Source organism: Salmo trutta, unplaced genomic scaffold (assembly GCF_901001165.1).
Source record: "Salmo trutta unplaced genomic scaffold, fSalTru1.1, whole genome shotgun sequence".
In the NCBI taxonomy this organism is placed as follows: domain Eukaryota; kingdom Metazoa; phylum Chordata; class Actinopteri; order Salmoniformes; family Salmonidae; genus Salmo; species Salmo trutta.
Window position 1 is genome coordinate 308,947 of NW_021822707.1, and position 12,453 is coordinate 321,399.

A 12,453-nucleotide genomic window follows, 5' to 3' on the forward strand; every position below is an offset into this window, starting at 1 on the left:
TATAAATGGTAGATTATCAGACAAGCAACAAGAATGTCTGATATCATTATTAGTGAAACAGGACCCAAATGCTATATATAAAGATCCAGTCCATTTAAAAAATTGGAGACCTTTTATACTTCAGTGCTGTGATGCAAAAATCCTAGCAAAATGTTTGGCGCATGGAATTAAAAAGGTTTTGTCAGATATTATTCATCCTAATCAGACAGGTTTTTTACATGGACGATACATTGGAGATAATATAAGACAAGTACTGGAAACAATAGAATACTATGAAATATTGGGGACACCAGGCCTGGTTTTCATAGCTGATTTTGAAAAGGCTTTTGATAAAGTACGACTGGAGTTTATATATAAATGCCTAGAATATTTCAATTTGGGGGAATCTCTTATAAAATGGGTTAAAGTTATGTATAGTAACCCTAGGTGTAAAATAGTAAATAATGGCTACATCTCAGAAAGTTTTAAACTATCTAGAGGAGTAAAAACAAGGTTGTCCACTATCGGCATATTTATTTATTATTGCCATTGAAATGTTAGCTGTTAAATTTAGATCAAACAATAATATTAAAGGATTAGAAATCCGTGGCTTAAAAACCAAGTTGTCATTGTACACTGATGATTCATGTTTTCTTTTAAAACCACAATTAGAATCTCTCCACAGCCTCATAGAGGATCTAGATACTTTTGCTATCCTCTCTGGATTAAAACCAAATTATGATAAGTGTACAACATTATAAACTATAGATCTATTAGCATTGATTATACAACAATTATACAACAATCGTTATGGGTCTGAAACGGCACCCCATCTCCTATATGGATGTGTGACTATTAATAAGAGGGTGAGTGTGTACAAGTATCTCTGAGTAGTGAGTGTGTACAAGTACCTCTGAGTACAAGTGTGTACAAGTATCTCTGAGTAGTGAGTGTGTACCAGTACCTCTGAGTAGTGAGTGTGTACAAGTATCTCTGAGTAGCGAGTCTGTACAAGTACAAGTACCTCTGAGTAGTGAGTGTGTACAAGTATCTCTGAGTAGTGAGTGTGTACAAGTATCTCTGAGTAGTGAGTGTGTACAAGTATCTCTGAGTACAAGTATCTCTGAGTAGTGAGTGTGTACAAGTATCTCTGAGTAGTGAGTGTGTACCAGTACATCTGAGTAGTGAGTGTGTACAAGTATCTCTGAGTAGTGAGTGTGTACAAGTATCTCTGAGTAGCGAGTGTGTACAAGTACCTCTGAGTAGTGAGTGTGTACAAGTATATCTGAGTAGTGAGTGTGTACAAGTACCTCTGAGTAGTGAGTGTGTACAAGTATCTCTGAGTAGTGAGTGTGTACAAGTATCTCTGAGTAGTGAGTGTGTACAAGTACATCTGAGTAGTGAGTGTGTACAAATATCTCTGAGTAGTGAGTGTGTAGAAGTACCTCTGAGTAGTGAGTGTGTACAAGTATCTCTGAGTAGTGAGTGTGTACAAGTATCTCTGAGTAGTGAGTGTGTACAAGTATCTCTGAGTAGTGAGTGTGTACAAGTATCTCTGAGTAGTGAGTGTGTACAAGTATCTCTGAGTAGTGAGTGTGTACAAGTATCTCTGAGTAGTGAGTGTGTACAAGTAACTCTGAGTAGTGAGTGTGTACAAGTATCTCTGAGTAGTGTGTGTACAAGTATCTCTGAGTAGTGAGTGTGTACAAGTATCTCTGAGTAGTGAGTGTGTACAAGTATCTCTGAGTAGTGAGTGTGTACAAGTATCTCTGAGTAGTGAGTGTGTACAAGTATCTCTGAGTGGTTGCTGTCTGTGTCATCCCTGGCTCCTTGGTATTGAGTAGAGCAGCTAAGGAGCTGTCAACACGTCAGGCTGTGGATGACTGACAGCAAAACACTGTACCCAGTGTGATTCCACGCCAGCGGAACCTCTCTCTGCTGTGGGTCTGTCACTCTCACTACTGTGGCACATACACACTCCCTGCTGGAGCTCCCTCTACTGATGTCTCTCTCTGTCTCTCTCTCGCTCTCTCTCTCTCTCTGGCTCTCTCTCTCTGGCTCTCTCTCTCTCTCTCTCTCTCTCGCTCTCTCTCTCGCTCTCTGTCTCTCTCTCTGTCTCTCTCAATTCAATTTTTTTTTCAATTCAATTTGCTTTATTGGCATGACGTAACAATGTACATATTGCCAAAGCTTACTTTGGATATTTACAATATAAAAAATAAATAAAAATGAGAATCAAAAATTGTCAACGGGACAACAGTAACAACAATAACCAACGGTCAATATAACCATACATTCAACAATAACAATAATCATACAGTTGAGGACATGTGCAGGTTTATTGGTCTGTCAGACACTGTCCCTCAACTTATCAGACATTGTCAGACACTGTCCCTCAACCCACAGCTCTCTGCGTCCTCCCCCAACAGGATGGGTAGCCTATCCTCATCAGAGAGGTCTTTAAAACCTTGAATAAGGATTTCAAATTTGGGGAAATGACACTCTCTAATTGTTTTATATTTTTGACATTTTGTCAGGAAATGCAGCTCCGTCTCAGGTTCTGCTGTTGTGCAGTGGTTGCACAGCCTTTCCTCTACAGGGAGCCAGGTTTTCCTGTGTCTACCCTTCTCAATGGCAAGGCTGTGCTCACTGAGCCTGTACTTTGTCAAGGTTTTTCTAAGGTTTTGATCAGTAACCATGGTCAAATATTTAGCCATAGTGTACTGTCGATTTAGGGCCAGATAGCACTGCATTTTGCTTTGTGTTTGTGCTTGTGTTTCCCAATAAGCAATGTAGTTTTGTTTTGACTGTGTTGTAATTTGGTTTATTCTGATTGATTGGATGTTCTGGTCCTGAGGCTTCAGTGTGTTAGTAGAACAGGTTTGTGAACTCAGCCCCAGGACCAGCTGGATGAGGGGACTCTTTTCTTTGCTCAGCTCTTGGCATTGCAGGGCTTGGTAATGATATGAGAGGGGGTCACTGTATTTTAGATGTTTCCAAAACTTAATTGCTCTTTTTTGAGTTTTTATTATTAGTGGATATTGGCCTAATTCTGCCCTGCATGCATTGTTTGTAGTTTTCCTCTGGACACGTAGGAGAATCTTACAGAACTCTGCATGTAGGGTTTCAATGGGGTGTTTGTCCCATTTGATGAAATCTTGTTTTGCAAGTGGACCCCACACCTCGCTGCCATAAAGTGCAATTGGTTCAATGACATATTCAATTAGTTTTAGCCAAATTTTAATAGGTATTTCAATTTGAATTTGCTTTTTAATGGCGTAGAATGCCCTGCGTGCTTTCTCTCTCAGTTCATTCACTGCCTCATTAAGGTGTCCAGTTGAGCTTATTTTTAAACCTAAGTAATTGTAGTGTGTACAGTACTCTATATATTTTGTACCAATTGAGAACTTTGGTCTAATTCCCTGAGATCTGGATCTTCTCTGGAAAATCATTATTTTAGTCTTTTTGGGGTTTACTGCCAGGGCCCAGGTCTGGCAGTACTGCTCTAGCAGGTCCAGGCTCTGCTGTAGGCCAGGTGCTGTGGGTGACAGCAGGCATAGGTCATCTGCGAAGAGTAGGCATTTAACTTCTGAATTGTGGAGACTAACACCAGGGGCTGAGGATTTTTCTAGAATAGTGGCCAATTCGTTAATGTAAATATTGAAGAGTGCAGGGCTCAGATTGCAACCCTGACGAAGGCCCCGCCCCTGGTTAAAGAATTCTGTCCTTTTCTTACCAATTTTAATGCTGCACGTATTGCCAGTATACATTGATTTAATTATGTCATATGTTTTACCCCCTACACCACTTTCAATAACTTTGTAGAACAGTCCTGTATGCCAAATAGAATCAAATGCTTTTTGGAAGTCGATAAAGCAAGTGTATATTTTGGTATTATTTTGGTGGACATGTTTATCTATCAGGGTGTGTAAGGTGTAAATATGATCAGTTGTGCGATGTTTTGGTATAAATCCAATTTGGCTTTTACTCAAGACATTGTGCTTATTAAGGAAGTTTAGAACTCTTACATTGATGATACTACAGAAAACCTTCCCCAGGTTACTGTTCACACAAATGCCTCTGTAATTGTTAGGGTCAAATTTGTCTCCATTCTTAAAGATTGGGGTTATGAGTCCTTGATTCCAGATGTCAGGGAAATAACCTACACTCAGGATCAAATTAAACAATTTTAATATAGCCAATTGAAATTTTGCACTAGTGAGTTTGAGCATCTCATTTAGGATGCCATCAGGTCCGCAGGCTTTTTTAAATTTGAGAGCCTGAAGTTTCTTATAGAGCTCCTGGTCAGTAATTGGGGAGTCCAATGGGTTTTGATTGTCCTTTATAGCTTTTTCTAATCCATTCAACTTCTCATGGATTTGGCGTTGTTCTGCGTTTGTGTCAATTTGAACGGTGTTGTAGAGTGTTTTGAAATGGGTTGTCCATATGTCATCATTTTGTACCGCTAATTCCTCTTGTTTAGATTTTTTTAGTTTTTTCCAATTTTGCCAAAAGTTGTTTGTGTTTATGGACTCCTCAATTAGTGTCAGCTGCTTGCTGTTGTACTGTGCTTTTTTGGTTCTGAGTGTACGTTTATAGAGTTTTAAAGTCTCACAGTAATGAAGGCGTAATTCACCATTATTTGGGTCTCTGTGCTTTTGGTTGGATAGTGTTCTAAGTTTTTTCCTTATAATTTTACAATCTGCATCAAACCAGTTGTCATCTGTGATTTTTTTAGTTTTGTTTTTTATCAATTTCAATTGTGCTTCTTTTGCCGTTTGCCTGAATATATAGTTGATGTTTCGTTCTGCTAGATTGATGCCTTCTTTACTGTGAGTGAATGTGGTATCCAGAAAGTTATCTAAGAGTGTTTGGATATTTTGGTTCCAGGTTGCTTTCTGGTATTCTTCTGTGCTGTTTTGGGCCCATCTGTATGAATTTCTGATGTTGTACAGCTTACTGGGCTGTGAATGTGTGGTTGTTTCCAGGTCTGTTCTTTTGAGGAACAACGTAATTTGGCTGTGATCAGACAGAGGTGTTAGTGGCTTGACAGTGAATGAGCTGAGAGAGAAAGGGTCCATGTCTGTGATCATATAGTCTACTGTACTGTGGCCAAGAGGTGAGCAATAGGTGAATCTCCCCAAAGAGTCCCCCCGTAACCTACCATTGACAAAGTACAGACCCAGGCTTCTACAGAGCTGCAAAAGATCCCTTCCGTTTTTGTTGACGGTGCTGTCACTGTTGTTTCTATGGGGGAGATTAAGATAGTTAGAAACAGTATGGCCTGTAATAAAGCTGTCCCCTCGTGTGCTCGTTAGATCAGGTAGTGTTCCTGTGCGCGCATTTGTGTCCCCACAGATGAGCACATTTCCCTGGGCCTGGAAATGGCACGTCTCTTCCTCGAGGGTGGGGAAGATCTCCTCTGAGTAATATGGGGATTCTGAGGGGGGGATATATATTGCGCAAAGGAACACATCTTTTTCTGTCAGTACAAGTTCTTTTTTTAGTTTTAACCAAATGTGGTATTTGCCAATTTTGAGGGGATCAATTAGATTTTGTAGTTCGGATTTGTACCAAATGATCAATCCTCCAGAGTCTCTGCCTCTATTGACAGAGCTGTGTTTCTGTGATGGTACAATGACCTCTCTGTAGCCTGTTGGACAGTGAGTGACAACGTCAGCCTTACACCATGTCTCCTGCAGAATGATGACGTCAACATCTTTCAGATTTTTGTTGAACTCCAGTGCTAAACTCTTCAGACCAAAGGTTGATGAGTTTAGATCCTGAATGTTCCACATGCTAACTGATAGTGATTTCATGTTGCAAAAAGAAAGAGTAGCAGTCAGAAATACAGTAACGATTAACTAATAAGTTGTTAAGAGTGAGATAAACAGGATATCAGCTAACATTTATTCTGTAATTCTGTTAAATATTCCTATTCATTGAACAAGTAAATTCTAGTACAATAGGTGTGTGTGTGTGTGTGTGTGGTGTGTGTGTGTATGTGTCCGTGTGTGTTTAGTGCAGTTTAGTGTAGATGTATTGGAGGAGCTGTTTAATCTCACTTAATCCTACAGGGTTCTCCTGTCCTCTGACGACCTCCGCGTAGCTGCGCTGGTCCTGCTGTTGGGCCCTGTGAGGTGGAGGGGGGCCAGGTCTGGGCCGTGGGACTTCCTCTCTGGTCTGGTAGGGGTGGTGGTCTGGTGCGGGATAATAGGCTGGGCCCGGTGTGGTCTGGCTAAGCCGATGGAAGTGGTGATGCTCTGTGGGTGGGTGGGGCCTGTGGGGTGCACTGGGTCTGGTGTGGCGTTGAAGGGGCCTGGGGCTCCTTGGTGGTGCAGTGGTCTGGTAGGGGTCTCTGGGTGCTCCTCTGTCCAGTACAGCATGGGGTGTTTGTCTACCAAGTGCTACGTCCTTTAGGGACTTGGCAAACATCCCTACTGTCTGCTTCCTCAGGTGGGAGTGGTCGTGTAGATGCTCTGGGGTGATTGTTGGGTGGTGAGCAATGTGTATGTTCGGGAGTAGGCCACACCCTCTGGTGATGTCAGCGTTGACTTTCTGGATGGTACGGGGATGAAAGTCTTTGCGGGGCAGCAGAGTGGAGATGGTGATGTGGGAGTTGGGGAACCACTCAGAGGCCCTCTCTGCTACTCTGTTGACCAGGCTGCCTACTCTCTCCTGCTCCTCTCGCAGGTTGTTGGTGCCGGTGTGAATAATAATGTGGCCTGGTGTGCCAAAGTCAGGCTGGGACAGGATGTGGAGTGCATCTTGTGTTTTTGGGCACCATATTTTGCACACCTTGTGTTGGGGGAAGAGTTTATCTTCTTGAATGAATTTCCCATTTGAGTCAATGAGGATGGCCACCTCAGTGGGTTTTACCAGATTAGTGCGTTTTCGGTCTGGGGCTGGAGTAAACAGGGCCTGTGTACATGGAGGGGTGTGTGGGGGTGTGTCAGGGGGGGCCAGAGAGCTTCTCTCTGTAGTAGGTGTCTCTATGTGGGCCTCTTTGTTGACTGGGGGTGTGGGTAAAGTGTTGTCGGTATGGGGGGGGATTGTGGGTAAAGGTGGGTCAGTGGGGTTGTTAGGGGTGGTGAGGGGCTGCAGCTTCTCTCTGGGAGTCTCTACAGTCTGTTCTCTCTGCTGTAGCACCCTCTTGATGACAGACAACTCCTTTGCCATCTCCTCCTTTACCTGCACCAGCTCTCTCCTCATGGTGGCCTTTACCTCCTCAAGCGCTGTGGTAAGGCGCTCTCTCAGCTCCTGGACAGAGTTCTTCAGCTGGGTCCTGCACTGGTTGATCTGGTCCTGTAGAAGCTCTGTGTCTGGGCTGGAGGTGGTGTAGCTGGGGGGCTGCTCCTTCAGCTCAGTAACCCATACCTCTAACAGAGCCAGCCTGTCTCTCAACAGGCTGATGGTAGTGTGGTCTTGGCTCTGGTGGTTGTAGGCAGGCAGGGGGGAGGATAGTCCTGCTGTTGGGGTGCCTGAGGTGAGGGGAGAGGTCGGGGTGCTGTCCTTGTCTTTTTTACTTTCTGCTATCTTCATTAGGGTGGGGAAGTCCTGCACAACAGAGCTGAGTGCAGCCTCACTGCCCTGGACCATGATAGTGCCGTTCTGATACATGTTTACCGTCAGAAACCTGTTTTCCTGGTCCTTATCGCTGTCCTCAAAAATGTGGATTTGTCTTCCCTTGCAGATGCCTTTCTTCGTGGTATAGCTGAAATGGCTAGTTACGGCTGTATGCCAGGCAGTAGTGTGGTCTGTGTAAAATAGCAGGTTTGTAACAGTCCCGTTTTGTGAGCAGTCGGCAAACAAAGTTTCTGGGTTCTCCCTCAGAATTCTGTGTTTAAAGTTGATTCTTCCCTTCTCTGATTTGATTTCTGCTGGGTATTCAAAAAACAACAGAGAAAGTCTCTCAGTCTCTGCCGTTGCTGTTGCTGCTAGCGCTGCCTCAGTGGCCATGTTGCTATGGTTACCACCAGTAAACGGTTAGAGCTAGACGGTGAGCTAGCTGACAGATTTGAATTTGGCTAGCTACCACGATGAAGATTGGTCTTTTAACTCACTCTCTGTCAATCTTTTCCTCCTGTTTTGATCTTCAGTTGTACAATTAGATTACCTATACATTTTTTGCTAATTTAGTCGTGTCAATCTCGCTCTTAACAAACAAAAAGTTATAACAAGTCAGGAGCTGTTCTTCTGCATGACTTCTCAATGTAACTCTGTCTCTCTCTCTCTGTCTCTCTCTCTCTCTCTCTCTCTCTCTCTCTCTCGCTCTCTCTCTCTCTCTCTCGCTCTCTCTGTCTCTCTCTCTCGCTCTCTCTCTCTCTCTCTCTCTGTCTCTCTGTCTCTCTCTCTCTCCTCTATTCCTCTCTCTCTGTCTCTCTGTCTCTCTGTCTCTCTGTCTCTCTGTCTCTCTCTCTCTCTCAATTCAAGGGGCTTCATTGGCATGGGAAACACATGTTTACATTGCCAAAGAAAGTGAAATAGATAATAAACAAAAGTGAAATAAACAATAAAAAAATCTCATTCTCCTCCTCTCTCTCTCTCTCTCTCTCTCTCGCTCTCCTCTCTCTCCTCCTCTCTCTCTCCCTCTCCTTCTTGGGTGATGGAATGGTGCTTTGACCCCCACTCCCCATCCCTCTCTCCCATCCCCTCTCCATCTCCCGTCCCGCTCCTCCTCCCTCTCGCCCTACCTCCCCCCTCTTCCTCTTTCTCTCCCCCTCCCTCTCTCCCATCCCCTCTCCATCTCCCGTCCCGCTCCTCCCCCCTCTCGCCCTACCTCCCCCCTCTTCCTCTTTCTCTCCCACTCCCTCTCCCCTCCCTCTCCTCCACAATGGGGGATGTCAGAGAGAGAGAGAGACAGAGAGAGAGTAGAGAGAGGGAGAAGGGAGAGAGAAAAGAGGAGGAGGAGGGGAGGATATTGGGTATATGTCATAGAGAGAGGGGGGGAGGATAATGGGGGATGTCGTTAAATTCACATTTATATTCATTAGGCCTAAATGACAGATTACTTTGTCAGGGGAGAAAGAGAGTGAGATGGCTATGTTATGAGCGAGGGACAGAGATAGAGGAGAGATGGAAGCAACAGAGGAACAGACAGAGGAGGACAGAGAGGAGAGAGAGAGAGGGGGAAAGGGACAGAGGAGTACAGAGAGGGAGAGAGAGGGGGGAAAGGGACAGAGGACAGAGAGGGGGAGAGAGGGGGAAAGGGACAGAGGAAGAGATACAGAGAGAGGGAGAGAGGGGGAAATGAACAGAGAGGGAAAGGAACAGAGAGGGAGAGAGAGAGAGGGGGAAAGAGAGAGAGAGAGAGAGGGACAGAGGAGGAGAGAGAGAGAGAGAGAGAGAAAGGGACAGAGGAAGAGATACAGAGAGAGAGAGAGAGGGAAAGGGACAGAGGAGGAGAGAGAGAGAGAGAGAGAGAGAGAGAGAAAGGGACAGAGGAGGAGAGAGAGAGAAAGAGAGGGACAGAGGAGGAGAGAGAGAGAGGGAAAGGGACAGAGGAGGAGAGAGAGAGAGAGAGGGAAAGGGACAGAGGAGGAGAGTATTAAGAGAAGTATTAAGAGGAGAGCCATAAGTTGAGGGACAGTGTCTGACAGACCAATAAACCTGCACATGTCCTCAACTGTATGATTATTGTTATTGTTGAATGTATGGTTATATTGACCGTTGGTTATTGTTGTTACTGTTGTCCCGTTGACAATTTTTGATTCTCATTTTTATTTATTTTTTATATTGTAAATATCCAAAGTAAGCTTTGGCAATATGTACATTGTTACGTCATGCCAATAAAGCGAATAGAATTGAATTGAATTGAGAGAGAGAGAGGGAAAGGGACAGAGGAGGAGAGAGAGAGAGGGAAAGGGACAGAGGAGGAGAGAGAGAGAGGGAAATGGACATAGGAGGAGAGAGTGAGAGAGAGAGAGAGAGAGAGAGAGAGAGAGAGAGGGAAATGGACAGAGGAGGAGAGAGAGAGAGAGAGAGAGAGAGAGAGAGAGAGAGAGAGATGAACTATAGGAAGTAGAAATCAGCCAGTGAGAGGAGTGGACCGCTATAGGGAGTTGAAATCAGCCAGTGATTATTACCCTTCTCCCTCCCAGCCACATCACCTCAGGGGGAGATTATTTAGTTATTTTATTCCCATTATCTCTTGCCAAAGCAGCAGCTACTTTTCCCGGAGTCCACACAACAACAACAACAAAAAACTCAACAAGTTACAAAACATTGATAGACAAGAACAACCACACAAATGTAAAATACAACGATATACAAACAATACAACTAAAGACAAATGTGTGTAGATTGAGTGTGTTAGAGTTGTATGTGTGTGTGTGTGTGTGTGTATGTGTGTGTGTGTGTGTGTGTGTGTGTGTGTGTGTGTGTGTGTGTGTGTGTGTGTGTGTGTGTCATTTCACAATGCCATGAGATGTTGTTTTATCAGTTGTCAAAAGTAAATTTTTCTTTGAGTAATACGAGATGGAAGGGAGTTATTTCCATGCGATCACAACTCTGCATAAAACTGTGTGTTGCTGTCAATTCATTTTGGACACAGGGAACTGTGAAAAGACCCCTGGTAGCATGTCTTGTGGGGTATGTCTGGGTGTCTGAAGAGACCCCTGGTGACATGTCTTGTGGGGTATGTCTGGGTGTCTGAAGAGACCCCTAGTGACATGTCTTGTGGGGTATGTATGGGTGTCTGAAGAGACCCCTGGTAGCATGTCTTGTGGGGTATGTATGGGTGTCTGAAGAGACCCCTGGTGAGATGTCTGGGTGTCTGAGCTGAATGTTATTTGATTATGTAGACAATCTGGAATTTTCATTACTGTAATATTTCTCATTAAAAAAAACCTAGAAGAGAAGCAGTTAATCTCTCTCGTCAAACCTCAACCAGGAAAGACTGGCCTGCATGTTGTTGTTGTTAGCTCTGTATTTCGACAGTTAAGGACAAGGTGTGCTGCTCTGTTTTGAGCTGCAGCTTAGCTAGGTCTTTCTTTGCTGGACTTGACCATATTACAGGACGGTAATCAAGACGGGACAAGACCAGAGCTGAGTTTTGTGTCAAAAAACGCAGAATATATTTTTATAACAGACATAACCCGCCCCAATTGTCACACAAACTTTGTCAATTTGTCTTGACCTTGATAATTGACCATCCAATGTTATACCTTTGGAGTTTAACTTCCTCAACTTTCTCAATGGTCACACCCATTTATACACATCTCCAGTTGAGGTTTAGGTTTTAGAGAATGTTTTCATAAAAGGTGGTCAGCCTGCCACGCAGTCTCCTCGTGGAGTGCATTGTAATCGGCCATAATCGGTGTCCAAAAATGGCGATTACTGATTGTTATGAAAACTTGAAATCGGCCCTAATTATTCGGCCATTCCGATTAATCGGTCGACCTCTAGTACATAGTCATTCTAGCTTTTATGTCAGACTAGTGGCAAATCATTTGTAAAAATGTAGAAGATTAACTGCCTAAGGAAATTGTCCTGAGGGATTTTTTTATTTTTAGGTTTTTAGGTCGTGGAATTACTTTGCCTTCCATGACACAAACACTCCTTTAGGCTTTGGTCAAAGATATAGCAACTAGGGGCGGCAATACAGTCTGCCACTGTTCTCAATAGTTTACCATCTAGGTTGTCTATACCTGGTGGCAATACAGTCTGCCACTGTTCTCAATAGTTTACCATCTAGGTTGTCTATACCTGGTGGTAATACAGTCTGCCACTGTTCTCTATAGTTTACCATCTAGGTTGTCTATACCTGGTGGCAATACAGTCTGCCACTGTTCTCTATAGTTTACCATCTAAGTTGTCTATACCTGGTGGTAATACAGTCTGCCACTGTTCTCAATAGTTTACCATCTAGGTTGTCTATACCTGGTGGCAATACAGTCTGCCACTGTTCTCTATAGTTTACCATCTAGGTTGTCTATACCTGGTGGTAATACAGTCTGCTACCATTCTCTATAGTTTACCATCAAGGTTGTCTATACCTGGTGGTAATACAGTCTGCCACTGTTCTCTATAGTTTACCATCTAGGTTGTCTATACCTGGTGGTAATACAGTCTGCCACTGTTCTCTATAGTTTACCATCTAGGTTGTCTATACCTGGTGGCAATACAGTCTGCCACTGTTCTCTATAGTTTACCATCTAGGTTGTCTATACCTGGTGGCAATACAGTCTGCCACTGTTCTCTATAGTTTACCATCTAAGTTGTTTATACCTGGTGGTAATACAGTCTGCCACTGTTCTCTATAGTTTACCATCTAAGTTGTTTATACCTGGTGGTAATACAGTCTGCTACCATTCTCTATAGTTTACCATCTAGGTTGTCTATACCTGGTGGTAATACAGTCTGCCACTGTTCTCTATAGTTTACCATCTAGGTTGTCTATACCTGGTGGTAATACAGTCTGCTACCATTCTCTATAGTTTACCATCTAGGTTGTCTATACCTGGTGGTAATACA

General features: G+C 43.6%; 1 protein-coding gene across 1 annotated transcript in view; it reads right to left on the reverse strand.

Annotated features, from left to right (window-relative positions):
* xkr7b (XK, Kell blood group complex subunit-related family, member 7b) overlaps positions 1–6,077 on the reverse strand; it is a gene marked incomplete at its 5' end in the record, with an annotated part of 32,638 nt that extends 26,561 nt beyond the window's left edge. Inside the window, one exon of the mRNA XM_029744906.1 lies at positions 6,045–6,077. Coding sequence (XP_029600766.1) covers positions 6,045–6,077 — 33 coding nt within the window. The remainder of the gene's footprint in view (positions 1–6,044) is intronic.
* Between the last annotated feature and the right edge of the window lie 6,376 nt (positions 6,078–12,453).